Source organism: Somniosus microcephalus, chromosome 3 (assembly GCF_052327205.1).
Source record: "Somniosus microcephalus isolate GS21.2 chromosome 3, FLI_Smic_1.0, whole genome shotgun sequence".
Classification (NCBI taxonomy): Eukaryota; Metazoa; Chordata; class Chondrichthyes; order Squaliformes; family Somniosidae; genus Somniosus; species Somniosus microcephalus.
Genome location: NC_140989.1, coordinates 297638653 through 297655918, shown reverse-complemented (window position 1 = coordinate 297655918; position 17266 = coordinate 297638653). Strand labels below are relative to the sequence as shown.

The window sequence follows — 17266 nt, the reverse complement described above, 5'->3', positions numbered from 1 at the left end:
AAAATACACAACATCTCCCTCCCCTCTCTCCCCCTCCCCTTCCCTCCCTCCCTCCCCTCCCCTTCATTTACTCCCTCCCCCTCCCCTCCCTCACTTCCTCCCTCCCCCTTTCCTCCCTCCCCCTCCCCCTTTCTTCCCCTTCCCTCCCTCCCCCTTTCCTCCCTCCCCCTCCACTCCCTGCCCCTTCCCCCCCCTTCCCCCCTCCACTCCCTCCCCTCTTTCCCCTCCCCTACATTCCCCCTCCTTCCCTTCCCCCCTCCACTCCCTCCCCCTTCACCCCCCTCCGCTCCCTCCCCCTTCCCCCCCTCCACTCCCTCCCCCTTCCCCCCCTCCACTCCCTCCCCCCCTCCACTCCCTCCCCTTTCACCCCCTCCCCTTTCACCCCCCTCCACTCCCTCCCCCTTCCCCCCTCCACTCCCTCCCCTCCCTCCCCCTTCCCCCCCTCCACTCCCTCCCCCTCCCCTACATTCCCCCTCCTTCCCTTCCCCCTCCCCTACATTCCCCCTCCTTCCCTTCCCCCTCCCCTCTCCCCTCTCTTACATTCCCCCTCCTTCCCTTCCCCCTCCCCTCTCTTACATTCCCCCTCCTTCCCTTCCCCCTCCCCTCTCTTCCCCCTCCTTCCCTTCCCCCTCCCCTCTCTTCCCCCTCCTTCCCTTCCCCCTCCCCTCTCTTCCCCCTCCTTCCCTTCCCCCTCCCCTCTCTTCCCCCTCCTTCCCTTCCCTCTCCCCCTCCTTCCCTCTCCCCCTCCTTCCCTCTCCCCTCTCCCCCTCCTTCCCTTCCCCCTCCCCTCCCCCTACTTCCCTTCCCCCTCCCCTCTCTTCCCCCTCCTTCCCTTCCCCCTCCCCTCTCTTCCCCCTCCTTCCCTTCCCTCTCCCCCTCCTTCCCTCTCCCCCTCCTTCCCTCTCCCCTCTCTTCCCCCTCCCCCTACTTCCCTTCCCCCTCCCCTCCCCCTACTTCCCTTCCCCCTCCCCTCCCCCTACTTCCCTTCCCCCTCCCCCTCCCCCTACTTCCCTTCCCCCTCCCCCTCCCCCTACTTCCTTCCCCCTCCCCCTACTTCCCTTCCCCCTCCCCTCCCCCTACTTCCCTTCCCCCCCCACTTCCCCCTCCCCTCCCCTCCCCCTACTTCCCTTCCCCCTCCCCTCCCCCTACTTCCCTTCCCCCTCCCTCTCTCACTCTCCCCCCCTCTCCCTCCCCCCTTCCCCCTTCCTCCCTCTCCCTCCCCCCGAAGTGCATCCAGGTGATAATATATAACGCAACCCCTGTGCTCTGGTGGTGGAGGGGATGGATATTGAGTCCAGTGGCAAGGGTGCCAATCAAGAGAACTGCTCTATCCTCGATGCTGCCAAGTTTATTGAATGTTGTAGCTGCACCCATTCAGCCTACGTCTAGGAGTGAATGATGCCTAAATTTGGTGCACTGAACTATCTTACCTCACCCAGTTCAGATTTAATTCATACCAATTCCCAATTAGGATACCCACAAGCTACTGAGTGAATGAATTAACCCTTTCTTGCCAAAGTCAGACAAGTTAATGCACTACCTTCAAAATCATGATTAGCACAAAGTAAACACTGAATATGCAAATATGCAAATAATTAGTAGCTAGGTTTAACTAACAAAATGAATCATAGAGGTTATGAAAGCAGTTCAGTGGTATCACAGTAATGCAGCATTAACTGGATTGTGGATTATTCAATTATAGTTGAGATCAGTGTCTGAGATTGATATAAATTGGTGAGATTAATTTTGGATTAATCTCCTTATATAGCTGATAAGTTAACAGCATTAGATAGACACTCTATTGGATAGATTAGTGTCTATGTGCTGGTGATTAACAATGTTTTCAGTATTTATACAGATGAGCTGCTTGGCTGAGCTGCTTGCATGTCTTCCCCTGGGACGATGGTGTTGATGTTTGGGATGTCAGGGTGATGTAGAGGTGTTATCCGTTCCTCAATCCACTTGTGCATTAACATCAGTATCTGGACTAGCTGGCTCAAATCTCACCTTCCTTGAGCTCAGGAAAACTTACATATTTTACCCTTGCATCTGCCTGCCACTGACTATAGCTGTACAGTTTGAGCTCTGTATTGTCTCTTCCCTCTGTCACAGATGTAGATTTGTTTATTTAAAAATACTCTTTTACATACACTAGGTATAGATTATTAAATCAAAGAAGCAAATAAACTATATGCCTAAACTAAACATAAAAGACTGAAAGCCTAAAATCCTAAGAACCTAAGAGACAAAAAGCCCCAAAACCCAAAGGTGTGTCAAAACACCCTCTTATATCCTCTTGATTTTAAAAGAAGCCATTGGCTTATTGACCAATCTGGGTGACATGTGTCAGAGGAGTTCACCTCTTTTTGTATCAATCATCTCAAACAGCCATGTTAGTGTCCTTCCAGTCACCCTAGTTACTCACAGCCTCAGGACCCAGACATATCAGATAGTAATTCGTGCCTTAACTTCTCCATCTCCAACAGAAAAAAAGGCTGGTGTTTGTTTGCCAGTTAAGGAGTTGCAAGTTTATCTCCTTTTGAACTATCCCTGGTCTGTGTCCTTGATGTTATGTTTCTCACTGTTCTGTGAAAATGCCTTGCTCGCACAGGCATTTGCAGCTGTTAGAAGTTTATAATATCCCACTGTTCCATCTGGCTACTAACTCCATTTTGGGGGCACTCTTAAGGCAATTTTCTGGGCATTCCAGGATTGGGTCCTGCCAGCCAATCGCACTGAGCTTACATGAATGTGACCATTCCAACATACCATCTGTGAATATTTACTGGACAAATCCCTATTGTCTAAGACTGATGTGGTATACATGGAGGGACTTTCAACTTCTGCCCAAAATGGGCACGAAATTGGTGGAGGGGCCACACTACCTGCCCAAAATTGGCGTCGGGAGGCCTAAACCATTTTCAGGTGTGGGCCTCACTTGAGCGTAGCCAGCAAGCACCAAGTAGTCATTTTGTTGCAGCTCACCAGTTGTGGGAAGACAGGCCTGTCCAAGGAGAGGGGGTGGGGGGAGGTCTATTTTCAAAGAAAGGGCCTCCAGCAGGCCACAATACTTTTGTGGAGCCAGGAGGGACATTTCTGTTCCTCTTCAACCCACAAAAATTCCCCCCAAAAATATTTCTTGGCCCCTACTGGAGTGGCGACCAATGGTCCCTTTAAGGACAACTAGTTAGGTCACTCACCACCTGGTATAAATTCACGGAATGTGCATGGTGCACACTCTACCCATTTGTACCTAAAAATTGCAAAAGGGGTTGTACAACTGGTGTAGGATTCTGATTTGCATTTGTGACGAGCCTCTTGCATGAAACAGGCAAGCGTACTGCTCGCTCAGTTACAGACCCGCCTGAAAATCACATCAGGCAGGCCTTGGGATGGCAGAGGTGCCCCCTCCCCACACCAATTTTCAAGTGCTAGCTGCTCATTTTTCAGGCAAGAAACGGATGAACAACATTTGAAATCGCAGCTTGTTTGTTCACCCTGCTTGTCTCATGTGAAATCATTGGCCCGGATTTTGCAGTCAAAAAATGGCCACCCCTTTAACTACTGCCGCCTCCACTGCAAAATCGCCCCCTGACCCTGTCGGACATATTGTCCGGCGATAGGTCAGGGGGCACAAGGGAAGTTTGCAGCCAAGACACAAGCGGGGTGCTGTGTATGCCGATGACATCATTGCCGGCGGCGCAGCAGCATGGGACGCTGTCGGCTACTGCCGCCGCTAACCTCCCTCTGAATTTCACAAGAGGCGTTAGCGGTGCCGCACCCGGGTGCTAGGGGACGCTAACAAGAGCCACAAATCAACCCAATTTTTCCCAGGAGTGGTAAAGTAGTCTTTTGTTCAATGCATCTTGTGCATCAGCTCATTGGCTGGTAACATGCCCACTCATGATTCAATTGTTCATCAGTCTCACTTGTAAATATTACCCTGAAAATAGAAGACACAGGAAACTTTGTGCTATCCGGCACCGACGGGACCGAGCCACTGCCGTTCCTTCAAAACTGCCATACACTCCAGAGCTAATGTTGAAACATACAGAGATTTTCATCTCCGTATGAATCAACAAACCCTGTTGCTTAGCAACAGCCTCTAAACAGTCGGCAAGCGTCTCTGTAGCGTCTCTAGCTGAAGCTGTTGCTTAGCTACAGACGTTGCAGAGCTTGACTGTTCAAAAAATGCAAAGAAAAGAAACGAAAAGAATAAAAAACGGCTCCTGATTTTTGCCGGTGGCTCGAGCTTGCCGGACGGTTCGCCTCCGGATAACACAAAGTTTCCTGTATTAACAGCAACTTTTATTTATATAGTGCCTTTAACCTAGTAAAACGTCCCAGGGCGCTCCACAGGTGTATTATAAGACAAAAGATTTGACACCGAGCCACATAAGGAGAAATTAGGGCAGATGACCAAAAGCTTGGTCAAAGAGGTAGGTTTTAAGGAGCATCTTAAAGGAGGAAAGAGAGGTAGAGAGATGGAGAGGTTTAGGCAGGGAATTCCAGAGCTTAGGGCCTAGGCAGCTGAAGGCACGGCCACCAATGGTTGAGTGATTATAATCAGGGATGCTCAAGAGGGCAGAATTAGAGGAGTGCAGATATCTCGGGGGGTTTTGGGACTGAAGGAGATTACAGAGATAGGGAGGGGTGAGGCCATGGAGGGATTTGAAAACAAGGATGAGAATTTTGAAATCGAGGCGTTGCTTAACCAGGAGTCAATATAGGTCAGTGAGCGCAAGGGTGATGGGTGAACGGGAATTGGTGCGAGTTAGGACACGGGCAGCCGAGTTTTGGATGACCTCAAGTTTACGTAGGGCAGATTGTGGGAGGCCAGCCATGAGTGCATTGGAATAGTCAAGTCTAGAGGTAACAAAGGCATGGATGAGGGTTTCAGCAGCGGATGAGCTGAGGCAAGGGCGGAGACGGCCGATGTTACGGAGGTGGAAATAGGCAGTCTTAGTTATGCTACGGATATGTGGTCGGAAGCTAATTTCAGGGTCAAATATGACAGCAAGGTTGTGAACAGTGTGGTTCAGCCTCAGACCGATGTTAGGGAGAGGGATGGAGTCAGTGGCTAGGGAACGGAGTTTGTGGCGGGGACCGAAAACAATGGCTTCGGTCTTCCCGATACTTAATTGGAGAAAATTTCTACTCATCCAGAACTGGATGTCGGACACGCAGTCTGACAATTTAGAGAACATGGAGGGGTCGAGAGAAGAGGTAGTGAAGTAGAGCTGGGTGTTGTCAGCGTACATATGGAAACTGACACTGTGTTTTCGGATGATGTCGCCAGGGGGCAACATGTAGATAAGAAATAGGAGGAGGCCAAGGATAGATCCTTGGGGGACACCAGAGGTAATGATGCGGGAGCGGGAAGAGAAGTCGTTGCATGTGATTCTCTGGCTATGATTAGATCGATAAGAATGGAACCAGGTGAGTACAGTACCACCCAGCTGGACGACAGTGAAGAGGCATTGGAGAAGGATGGAGTGGTCAACGATGTCAAAGGCTGCAGACAGGTTGAGAAGGATGAGGAGAGATAGTTTACCTTTGTCACAGTCACAAAGGATGTCATTTGTGACTTTGATGAGATCTGTTTCGGTACTGTGGCAAGGGCGGAAACCTGATTGGAGGGATTCAAACATGGAATTGCGGGAAAGATGGGCATGGATTTGGGAGATGACAACACGTTCCAGGACTTTGGAGAGGAAAAGTAGGTTGGAGATGGGGCGGTAGTTTGCAAGAAACGTTGAACAGCTGTAATACATTGCCAGTGCAACATATATACCAGATGTATAAATCTGTTATTAAATGCTCCGCTAGTGTTCTGATGGCTCAGTGGGTAAATGCACCACTATGTGTAGATTAAATCATATAGACCATTGAGGTCCCAGGTTTAATCCCTCATCTCTGCTTAGTTAGCTGATCTTAGCTGAGGCATTACTGAAGGTGCTACTATTGGTCTTAATGTCCCCAAGTTAGGGAGCAGAAAAAGCAACCAAAGTCTCACTCCTGATCACTTGCATTGATACAGCACTTTTAATGTAGAAAAAATGTCCCTAGGCACGTCATAGAAGTGTAATCAGACACAAATCAATTCCAAGCCTCCTTGCTTTAGTATCCTATACCTCTAGATGTGTAATCAATGTTTAATTTGCCTCTGCTGTGCTGCCAGTTTGAAAGACCTGTGTATCTGTAGATCAAGGTCCTTTTGCTCCTCTATTCCTATTAAAATCTTACCATTTAAAATGTATTTCCTTCCCCATTCTTCCTTCCAAAATATATTACTTCACATAACTCTACATTAAACTGCACCTGTCACCTGTCTGCCCACCATGCTAACCTATCAATGAAGCCCATCACTGTTCACAATTTCCCATCCCCCTTCTCCAATTTTGTACTTGGTTTCTCAATTCCTAATTCCATATAATTTATATACATAATAACTAACAGTGGCCCCAACACAAACCATTGTGGAACACCATTTAGCACATCTTTACAATCCAAGAAACAACTCTCTACCCCTGCCGATCCTCTTAATTCCACATGTTATTTTCTTTACATGTCTTATGTGGCATCATATGAAATGCTTTTATAAAAATCCATATGAACCGCATCCACTGCATTTCCTTTATCTGTTCTATGTCTTAAAGAATTCTGTAACGTTTGCCAAGCACAAATTAGCCTATAAAATCAGTGCTGACTGTCCTTATTAATTCACGTCTCTCCAAGTGCTCAGTAATTTAATTCCCTGTAATACTCTGCTGGTTTGCCAGCAAGTGAAGTAAGATGAACTGATATATAAATTCCTGGAGTAGCCCTTTCTTCTTTTTTGAAGAGCAGCAACACATTATCCATCCTCCTTCCCCTCTGGCTCAATTTTCCTTTCCAACAAATTTTTGAAATTGTTGTCAAAGCCTCCATTATTTTGCTTTTAACTTCCCTCAGGATCCTCAGGTGTAAAGTGTCAGCCTTGGCTTGGTACTGGTGCTCTGACCTGTAAGGCAGAAAGATAGGGGTTCAAGTCCCACTCCAGACTAGAGCACACATTCTAGGCTGACACTTCAGTGGTGGTGCTTGCTTTTAGATAAGATGTTTAATGAGGTTCTGTCTGCCCCCTCAGGTGGATCATAAAAGATCCCATGGCACTATATAAAAAAGAGCCAGTGATTTCTCCTGGTGTTCTGGCCAACATTTATCCAACAACCATTAACACTAAAAACAGATTATCTGGGCATTTATCTTGGTGCTGTTTCCGGTGCCTTGCTGAGCACAAAGGGCTGCTGAGTTTTACTGCATTGCATCAGTATTATACTTCAAAAGTGTTTCAGTGGCTATGTGTTTTGAGATGTCCTGAGGTAATGAAAAGTGCTATATAAATGCAACTTCTTTCTTTAAACCACCAGGCCCCTGTCATATGTCTAACTTAAGTTTGGGTAACTTTTTTAGTACCATTTCTTTTTGAATACTTTTTGTGTGTCAGCTGTGGCTCAATTGGTAGCACCCTCACCTCTGGGTCAGAAGGTTGTGGGTTCAAAGTCCCACTCCAGGAGGGACTTAAACACAAAAATATAGACTGAAATGCCAGTGCAATACTGAGGGAGTGCTGCATTGTCAGAGGTGCCATCTTTCGGATGAGATGTTAAACCGAGGCCCTGTCTGCTCTCTCAGGTGGATGTAAAAGATCCCATTGTACTATTTCGAAGAAGAGCAGGAGAGTTATCTCTGGTATCCTGGCCAATATTTATCCCTCAATCAACATCACTAAAACAGATTATCTGGTCATTACCACATTGCTATGTGTGGGAGCTTGCTGTGCGCAAACTGGCTGCTGCATTTCCTACATTACAACAGTGACTACACTTCAAAAAGTACTTCATTGGCTGTAAAGCACTTTGGGAGGTCCAGTGGTCAAGAAAGGCAAAGGCGCTATATAAATGCAAATCTTTCTTTGTTTTCACTAATCATTTTACACCCACCTTTTGGTGGTTCTATAACCCCAATATTCACCAGGTCTGTGGAAAACTAAGGCAAAGTACTTATTTAATACTTCCAGACAATTTTGCTGCGTTTATTACCAGGTTAAGTCTGTTCTTATTGCACTCGAATTATGATATAATAGCCGAAACATTCCGCCCCAAGCCCTCAGTTGACTGGGGCTCATCTTTAGTGGGTGGAGGGCAAGACCTCCATTCTCCATGGAGTTACGCTCTCCAACCTCTTAGTCATTTCAAGAGGTGGCTGCCCAATCTCCGCCGGTAAGCTCACTGAAATGGGAGCAGACCAAGGAGGGGCCTGTGCACGCCCCAGATGTGCTGAAAACGTGGGTGGGGAGGGAGCAGGAGTTTGGAAAGCCACTGCATGTGAAGTGCTTTCGGGTTATGTCCTGTCACCATTCATATTTGCAAAAAAGAGTGCGTTCAAACCCATTTAAAGACGTTTATCTTTCAGAGTGAGTGACATGAATAAAAACAGTTGACGCTTTTAAATAAAGTAAGTGAAACTTGGCACAGTAAAACAGATTTGCAGTCTGACAATAAACGGTTGGTGCTTTTAAATAAAACAGGTAAGTGAAACTTGGCACAGTAAAAAAAATCTGCAGTTTGACAACACGCGCGCATGCGTGCTCGCGCTGGCACGCGGATTCTTTTTGGAATATTTCTAATTGACGGGCTCGAGGAGGAAACAGTCCTGGAAACGGAGAGTCCCGCGGCTGACAGCGAGCGAGCGCGCACAGAGGGTGCTGGAGAGTCCCGGGGACTGACAGACAGACAAGAGAGTGCTGGAGACTCCCGGGGGCTGACAGCGAGCACACACACACACACACACACAGAGTGTTGGAGACTCCCCGGGGTTGACAGACCGAGGGTGTAGGAGACTCCCCGGGGGCTGAGCGCGTGCAGAGAGCCAGGAGCAAACACCTGGTGTAGCTAAACGAAGCTGCAAGCGAGAGCTCGCGCAACTGCAAAGTATATCAGGTATATAAAGTTATTGGGATAGTCGCATCCGATGGATACAGAGGCGGTAAGTTTTTTTAAAATTCAATCAGAACATGTAATTGTTTCTCTCTTTGCGGCTGTTGTGTTTCTCTAATCTGTGTTTGTAAAGTGTCGGCTGCTGGTTCGAGTTGTCCGTGTGCAGGATATTAATGTATTAAGATTAATGTTTATAGCTTTTGGATTGATTGCGATTTTAAAGTGAAAAATGATTTTAATGTGGTTATATTTCCTGGTGACCAGCATTCATAACGAGGCTACGTGCCAGGACTTTTGGTTTATGAAAAATTAAGGCACAAGGTACTGACTGTAAGTCATGAGTATGTAATAGCAGCTTGGGCCAGAGTAACTTACTGGTCACCACTTCATGCAAAGATGGTTTATATATGCATTCCAACACCACCCCCCGCAAATTATTACTCTTGTCTTGAGGGTGCTGATGCTTGCTGGTGTATGGTTCTGTATTGCCTTCTGCCATGTGCCTGCCTAGGTTTTAATGCTTAAACAGTAAGTGTCAGCAAAGTATCCGACCATGGGATGTATCAGAAGCAATCCCAATCTTGTGCTCATCCAATATCCCCACAGGTGCACTTTCCAGCTGCTGTTGCACACTAGTAACTGGGTACCGTGGCTGATTTTCTTCCCTTTCCCCAAAGGTGCTGAGGTCAATTGTACCTGAGTTTTTGCAGCTGAGATTGGCCAAATCAACTGTGGTATCTTGAGGTGGCCATAGATGGAGACGGACACCGGTTAACTCCGTAACATGGTTTAATCAACACTTTCACATAAAAGCTTCTGCCATGAGGCAGCAAAAACAAAGAGTACAACAAGTACAGATCAGACTTAACTCAGGAGAGCAATTGCCACAGCACCACCTGGTGGATCAGGTTACTCATAACCTCCCAGGTTACTACACTCCTCCCCCCTTAAGATTGCCGTATGCAATTCTTAAACAATAACCCTTACTAGGTACTACGTTTTAATTAACCAGTATGCTCTAACCATGGTTAACCCCTGACTAATTTAACAGGTTTGTAGAAGTCTTTCGGGTTGCTTGCAAATCCTTTGTGAATGTCTTAATTCCACTTGTGGTGGATTCTCAGATTCATTCGCACTTGAGATTGGAGTAGTCTCTGATGTTGGTTTTACTCTGTCCCGCTGTGGCCTGGCAGTACCAGTGTCCACTGGCACCTTATAAGCCGTGCTGGGTCCTGGAACAGCCTCCTCTACTGCCCTTTGTTCCATCTGAGGCAGCTCCCCCTGCTGCCGGCTGAAAAGCTGATCCACATGCCGACAAACCCCTCGACCATCCCCTAGTAACACTGAGTACGACACAGGTCCTGTAATGTCCTGGATTAGTCCTGGTATCCATTTAGGTCCATAACCGAAGTTCCGGGTGTACACAGAGTCCCCTATGGCGAAATGGCGAGCTTTAGTATGTTTGTCATGGTACGCTTTTTGGTTTAAGAACATAAGAAATAGGAGCAGGAGTAGGCCAATCGGCCCCTCGAGCCTGCTCCACCATTCAATAAGATCATGGCTGATCTGATCCTAACCGCCAATCCACTATCACAGAACCATCTCCTGAATCTAACAGAATTAGACACATGAAATAGGAGCAGGACCAGGCTACACGGCCCCTGGGCCTGCTCCGCTACCCACAGGGCCATGTCCGATCCCAACCTAGACTCATGTCCAAATTCCTGCCCGCTCCCCGTAACCCTTAATTCCCTTTACTTCTAGGAAACTGTCTATTTCTGTTTTAAATTTATGTAATGATGTAGCTTCTACAGCTTTTTGGGGCAGCATATTCCATGGACCTACCACCCTCTGAGTGAAGTAGTTCCTCCTCATCTCAGTTTTGAAAGAGCAGCCACTTATTCTAAGACTATGCCCCCTAGTTCTAGTTTCACCCATCATCGGGAACATCCTCCCCGCATCCACCGATCCAACCCCTTCACAATCTTATATGTTTCAATAAGATCGCCCCTCATTCTTCTGAACTCCAATGAGTAGAGTCCCAATCTACTCAACCTCTCCTCATATGTCCATCCCCTCATCCCCGGGATTAACCGAGTGAACCTTCTTTGTACTGACTCGAGAGCAAGTATGTCTTTTCTTAAGTATGGACACCAAAACTGTATGCAGTATTCCAGGTGCGGTCTCACCAATACCTTGTACAACTGAAGCAATACCTCCCTATTTTTATATTCTATCCCCCTAGCAATGAAAGCCAACATTCCATTGGCCTTCTTAATCACTTGCTGCACCTGCATACTAACCTTTTGAGTTTCGTGCACCAGGACCCCCAGATCCCTTTGTACTTCAGTACTTTCCAGTTTCTTGCCATTAAGATAATAACTTGCTCTACGATTTTTCCTGCCAAAGTGCATAACCTCACACTTTCCAGTATTGTATTCCATCTGCCAAATCTCTGCCCACTTACTTAGCCTGTCTATGTCCCCTTGCAGGTTTTTTATGTCCTCCTCACTCACTACTTTCCCTCCCATCTTAGTATCATCTGCAAACTTTGATATGTTACACTCGGTCCCCTCCTCCAAATCGTTAATATAGATTGTAAAGAGTTGGGGACCCAGCACTGACCCCTGCGGAACACCACTAGTTACTGATTGCCAGTCTGAGAATGAACCATTTATCCCAACTCTCTGCCTTCTGTTAGATAGCCAATCCTCTATCCATGCCAGAATATTACCCCCAATCCTGTGATTTTTTTTATCTTAAGCAATAATCTTTTGTGTGGCACCTTGTCAAATGCCTTTTGGAAGCCTAAATACACTACGTCCACTGGTTCCCCTTTATCCACCCTATATGTTACTTCCTCAAAGAACTCCAGCAAATTTGTCAAACATGACTTCCCCTTCATAAAACCATGCTGACTTTGTCCTATTAAATTATGATTCTCCAAATGTCCTGTTACTGTCTCCTTAATAATGGACTCCAAAATTTTACCTACCACAGATGTTAGGCTAACCGGTCTATAGTTTCCAGCCTTCTGTCTACTGCCCTTTTTAAATAAGGGTGTTACATTAGCAGTTTTCCAGTCTGCCGGGACCTTTGCCGAGTCCAGGGAGTTTTGGAAAATTATTACCAATGCATCCACAATCCCTACCGCCACTTCCCTCAAGACCCTAGGATGTAAGCCATCAGGCCCAGGTGATTTATCCGCCTTGAGTCCCATTATTTTACCGAGTACCACTTCCTTAGTGATTTTGATCGTGTTTAACTCCTTCCCCCCCCCCTTTAGCCCCCTGTTTGTCCAGTGTTGGGATATTCTTAGTGTCTTCTACTGTAAAGACTGATACAAAATATTCATTCAGTGTTTTTGCCATCTCCATATTTCCCACCATTAATTTCCCGGTCTCATCCTCTAAGGGACCAACATTTACTTTAGCCACCCTTTTTCTTTTTATATAACTATAAAAACTCTTACTATCTGTTTTTATATTTTTTGCTAATTTACTTTCATAATCTATCTTCCCTTTCTTAATCAATCTTTTTGTTATTTTTTGCTGTCTTTTAAAGTTTTCCCAATCCTCTATCCTCCCACTAGATTTGGCTACCTTATATGCCCTTGTTTTTAGTCGAATACTATCCTTAATTTCTTTACATAGCCACGGATGGCTGTCTTTTCTTTTACACCCTTTTCTTCTCAGTGGAATATATATTTTTTGGAAGTTGTAAAATAACTCCTTAAATGTACACCACTGATCATGTATCGTCTTACCCTTTAATCTATTTTCCCAATCCACTCTACTCAATTCCGCTCTCATACCTTCATAGTCTCCTTTATTCAAGCTTAGCACGCTTGTTTGAGATCCAACCTTCTCACCCTCTAATTGAATATGGAATTCAACCATGTTATGGTCACTCATTCCAAGGGGATCCTTTTACTAGGACATTTTTAATTAATCCTGTCTCGTTACACAGGACCAGATCTAAGGTTGCTTGCCCCCTGGTCGGTTCAGTTACATACTGCTCAAGAACCCCATCCCTAATACACTCAATGAACTCATCCTCAAGGCAGCCCTGCCCAATTTGATTTGTCCAATTAATATGATAGTTAAAATCCCCCATAATTATAGATGTTCCCTTATTACAAGCCTCAACTATTTCCTGATTGATACTCTGTCCAACAGAGTTGCCACTGTTCGGAGGCCTATAGACTACGCCCACTAGTGTTTTTTTCCCTTTATTATTCCTTACCTCCACCCAAACTGTTTCACTATCCTGATCTTTTGACCCAATATCATTTCTCTGTATTAGTGATTCCTTCCTTTATTAACATAGCCACCCCACCTCCCCTTCCTTCCTGCCTGTCCTTCCTGATCGTTAAATAACCTGGTATGTTTAATTCCCAGGCATTGTCACCCTGCAGCCATGTTTCTGTAATGGCCACAAGATCATACCCATATGTAGTTATTTGTGCCATTAACTCGTCTATTTTGTTATGAATGCTATGTGCATTCAGATAGACAACTTTCAAATATGTTTTGTGACACTTAGTTCCTGCTTTTGCCCTTTTTTATTACTTTGTCTTTTACTCCATACCTTCTGCCCCATCCTGACACGCTCTGGTTTTCAATTTCCCCACTGCTACCTAAGTCTATGACCTTCTCTGTTGTCATTTTTACTATTTGCTCTCTAGGAACCTCCCCCCCCACTAGTTAGTTTAAAGCCCACTCTACAGCCCTAGTTATATGATCCGCCAGGACTCTAGTCCCAGCACTGGCCAAGTGAAGCCCGTCCCAACGGAACAGCTCCCTCCTGCCCCAGTACTGGTGCCAGTGTCCCAGGAAGCAAAACCCATTTCTCCCACACCAGTCTTTGAGCCACGCATTTAACTCTCTAATTTTATTTGTCCTAGCCAAATTCGCTCGTGGCTCAGGTAATAATCCAGAGATTATTACCCTTGTGGTTCTGCTTTTTAATTTGGCTCCTAGCTGCTCAAACTCCCTCAGCAGAACCTCCTTCCTTGTCCTATCTATGTCGTTGGTACCAACATGGACCACGACAACTGGATCCTCCCCCTCCCACTGCAAGTTTCTCTCCAGTCCAGAGGAGATGTCCTTAACCCTGGCACCGGGCAGGCAACACAGCCTTCGGGACTCTCGCTCTCGGCTGCAAAGAACTCTATCTATCCCCCTAACGATACTATCCCCTACCACTACAACATTTCTTTTAACTCCCCCCCCACTTGAATGGCCCCCTGCTCCACGGTGCTGTGGCCAGGTTGCTCATCCTCCCCGCAGTCCCTGTTCCCAACCTCACAGGGAGTAAGAGCCTCGAACCTGTTGGACAAGTGCAAGGGCTGCGGCTCCTCCAACACTACCTCCTGGATCCCCGTACCTGCCTCACTTCTAGCCACACCATCCTGACCCTGGCCACGGACTACTTCTGAATTAATTAATCTAATTGGTGTGACTACCTCCTGATACATAGAGTCCAGGTAACTCTCCCCCTCCCTGATGTGTCTCAGTGTTTGAAGCTCGGACTCCAGCTCTTCAACACGGAGCCGGAATTCCTCGAGCAGCCAACACTTACTGCAAATGTGATCACCGTGAGCATCAATGGTGTCCACCAGCTCCCACATATTGCAGCAGCAACACATCACCTGATCTCCCATTCTATGTAATTAATTAAATTTATTAATATTATTCTTAAATACCCTCTGCCCCGATTCTAGATGGTGAATATCACACCTTAGAAACTATAAACCAAAGAGACTTAAGCTTCAAAAGGGAGAAATACTCACCAACCAATCACTTACCCGCTTTCTGGTGACGTCACACTTGGATTACTTTTTACCTCTCTCCTTCCCTCCGAGTTCCCAGACTGGAGACTGGTAGGCCTTACCTGGTCTCTGGGACTTTTATAGCCCTGCTCTGCCGCTCAGGATTCCCGCCGACGCACTGAGGCCTTACCTGGTCTCTGGGACTTTTATAGCCTTGCTCTGCCGCTCAGGATTCCCGCCGACGCACTGTTTGTTTTGTCTCAACCTTGCTTTTGAGATCTGGGTGTATCAGGTCTAACGTGCACCGCAACTTTCTCCCCATCATCAACTCAGCCGGAGAAAGCCCCGTGGTAGCTTGGGGTGTTATACAATAACTAAACAAGGCTCTATTGAGCTTGGTCTCCAGGGTGTCACCTGAGCTCTTCCTCATGAGCTCCTTAAAAGTCTGCACGGCTCACTCGGCTAACCCATTTGAGGCTGGGTGATAGGAGCTGAGGTGACATGTGTGATTCCATTCTTTACCATGAATTCTTTGCTCCCTTCACTAACAAAACACTGTGCATTGTCGGATACAATCATTTCTGGAATACCATGCGTGCTGAAGCTGTTCCTGAGACAATTCAGTGTGGCATCAGTCGTTGCAGAGCTCACTGGATAAACGTCGATCCACTTTGAGTGAGCGTCAACCAGCACCAAAAACATTTTGCCCATAAAAGATCCCGCATAGTCTATGTGAATTCTCCTCCAGGGTTTGCTGGGCCACTCCCAGGGATGGAGTGGTGCCCCGGCAGGTGCTTTCCTCTGTTCCTGACCTATAGTGCATGACTTTACCTTTGACTCAATGTCAGCATCCAAGTTAGGCCACCACAGGTAGCTCCTAGCCAGTCCTTTCATTCTAGTCATTCCTGGGTGCGATTTGATGCAACTGTTCCATCAAAGTAGAGCGTCCCCGCTCTGGGACTATGATGCGTGCTCCCCATAGCACACATCCATCTTGGACACTGAGCTCGTGCTGTCTCTGTCTGTACGGCGCGAACTCCAGTCTCTCACGGTGATCTGGCCAGCCTTTCAACACATACTTACGGACCCTTGACAGAACGGGGTCCTTGGCTGTCCAGCCCTGGATTTGCGCTGAAGTCATCAGGGGACTGATCTCCTGATCCAGCATCAGGACGTGCTCCTCAGGGGAAGTACTGCGAGGAGATTTTGAGGGGCAAGCGGCTGAGAGCATCCACGTTCCCATTTTCCTTGCTGGCTCTGTACGTGATCACATATTCATAGGCTCTAAGTATTACCGCCCATCTCATTATTCTCTGTGATGCCATTTGAGGCACCGCTTTCATCTCATTCAGTAAGCTAATAAGAGGCTTGTGGTCAGTACTGATTACAAACTTCCTCCCATATATGTACTTATGAAATTTCTTTACTCCAAATATAATGGCGAACCCCTCTTTATCAAGCTGTGAATAGTTCTTTTCCGCAGCTGTGAGCGTGCGTGAAACAAACCCGATGGGCCTTTCCGCTCCATCTGGCATGCGGTGGGCCAACACTGCCCCCACTCCATAGGGTGATGTGTCGCAGGACATTATCAGCTCCTTCTTCTCGTCGTAATGCACTAACACCCTGCTGGACTGAAGTAGCTCCTTTGACTGCTGAAACGCTTTCGCTTGCTCTGGCCCCCAACGCCATGGCTCCTCCTTTCTCAGCAGTTTGTGCAGGGGTGCCAGCAGCGTCGATAAGTTTGGAAGAAACCGGTTATAATAATTCAGGAGCCCTAGATAGGCTTTCAGTTCAGTCACTGAGGTGGGTGCCGGTGCATCCTGCACTGCCCGCACTTTCCTTGGTAATGGATGGAGGCCTGTGGCATCCACCCGATGTCCCAGGAATGTAACTTCCTTCTCCATGAAACTACACTTACTCCGTTTCAGGCGTAGCCCCGCCTCTTCCAGCCGCTGTAGCACTTTGTCCAGTGTTTTTAAGTGATCCTGATCATCACTTCCTGTTAGCAGAATATCATCTAAGTACACGGCCACCTTTGGAATGCCCTGCAGAATGCCCTCCATAGTCCGTTGGAATATTGCTGGGCTAGAACTGACACCAAATGGTAACCTGGCATACGTGAACAGCCCCTTGTGCGTGTTCACCGTGACAAACTTTTTTGATTCTTCATCTAGCAATATCTGCTGATACGCATGACTCATGTCCAGTTTGCTGAATCTTTCTCCCCCAGCGAGCGATGTTAACATGTCCTCCATTCTCGGAATGGGGTACTGTTCCAGTGATGATACTCTGTTCACTGTTAACTTATAGTCACCACATACCCTTACGTTACCGTCGGGCTTCAATACCGGGACTATTGGTGCCGCCCAGTCTGAAAATTTCACTGGTTCTATTACTTTGTCCTTTAGCAGGCGATCTAGTTCCACCTCAACCTTGGTTTTCATTGCAAAAGGTACCGACCTTGGTTTAAAGAAACGAGGCGTGGCATCACTGGCTACATGAATCTTGGCTG

At 46.9% G+C, this 17266-nt stretch overlaps 1 protein-coding gene across 6 annotated transcripts in view; it reads left to right on the top strand.

The window, feature by feature from the left end:
* Positions 1-8642: 8642 nt before the first annotated feature.
* The window catches only part of LOC147122081 (uncharacterized), a 144749-nt gene continuing 136125 nt past the window's right edge, over positions 8643-17266 (top strand). For 2 of the 6 annotated variants that reach the window (XM_085982815.1, XM_085982814.1), the window contains exon 1: positions 8660-9030. In XM_085982815.1, coding sequence (XP_085838941.1) covers positions 9016-9030 — 15 coding nt within the window. In that variant the 5' untranslated portion in view covers positions 8660-9015. Of the gene's footprint in view, positions 9031-17266 lie in introns of all 6 variants that reach the window. The other 4 variants (XM_085982813.1, XM_085982812.1, XM_085982817.1 and 1 more) reach the window with 3 other exon arrangements.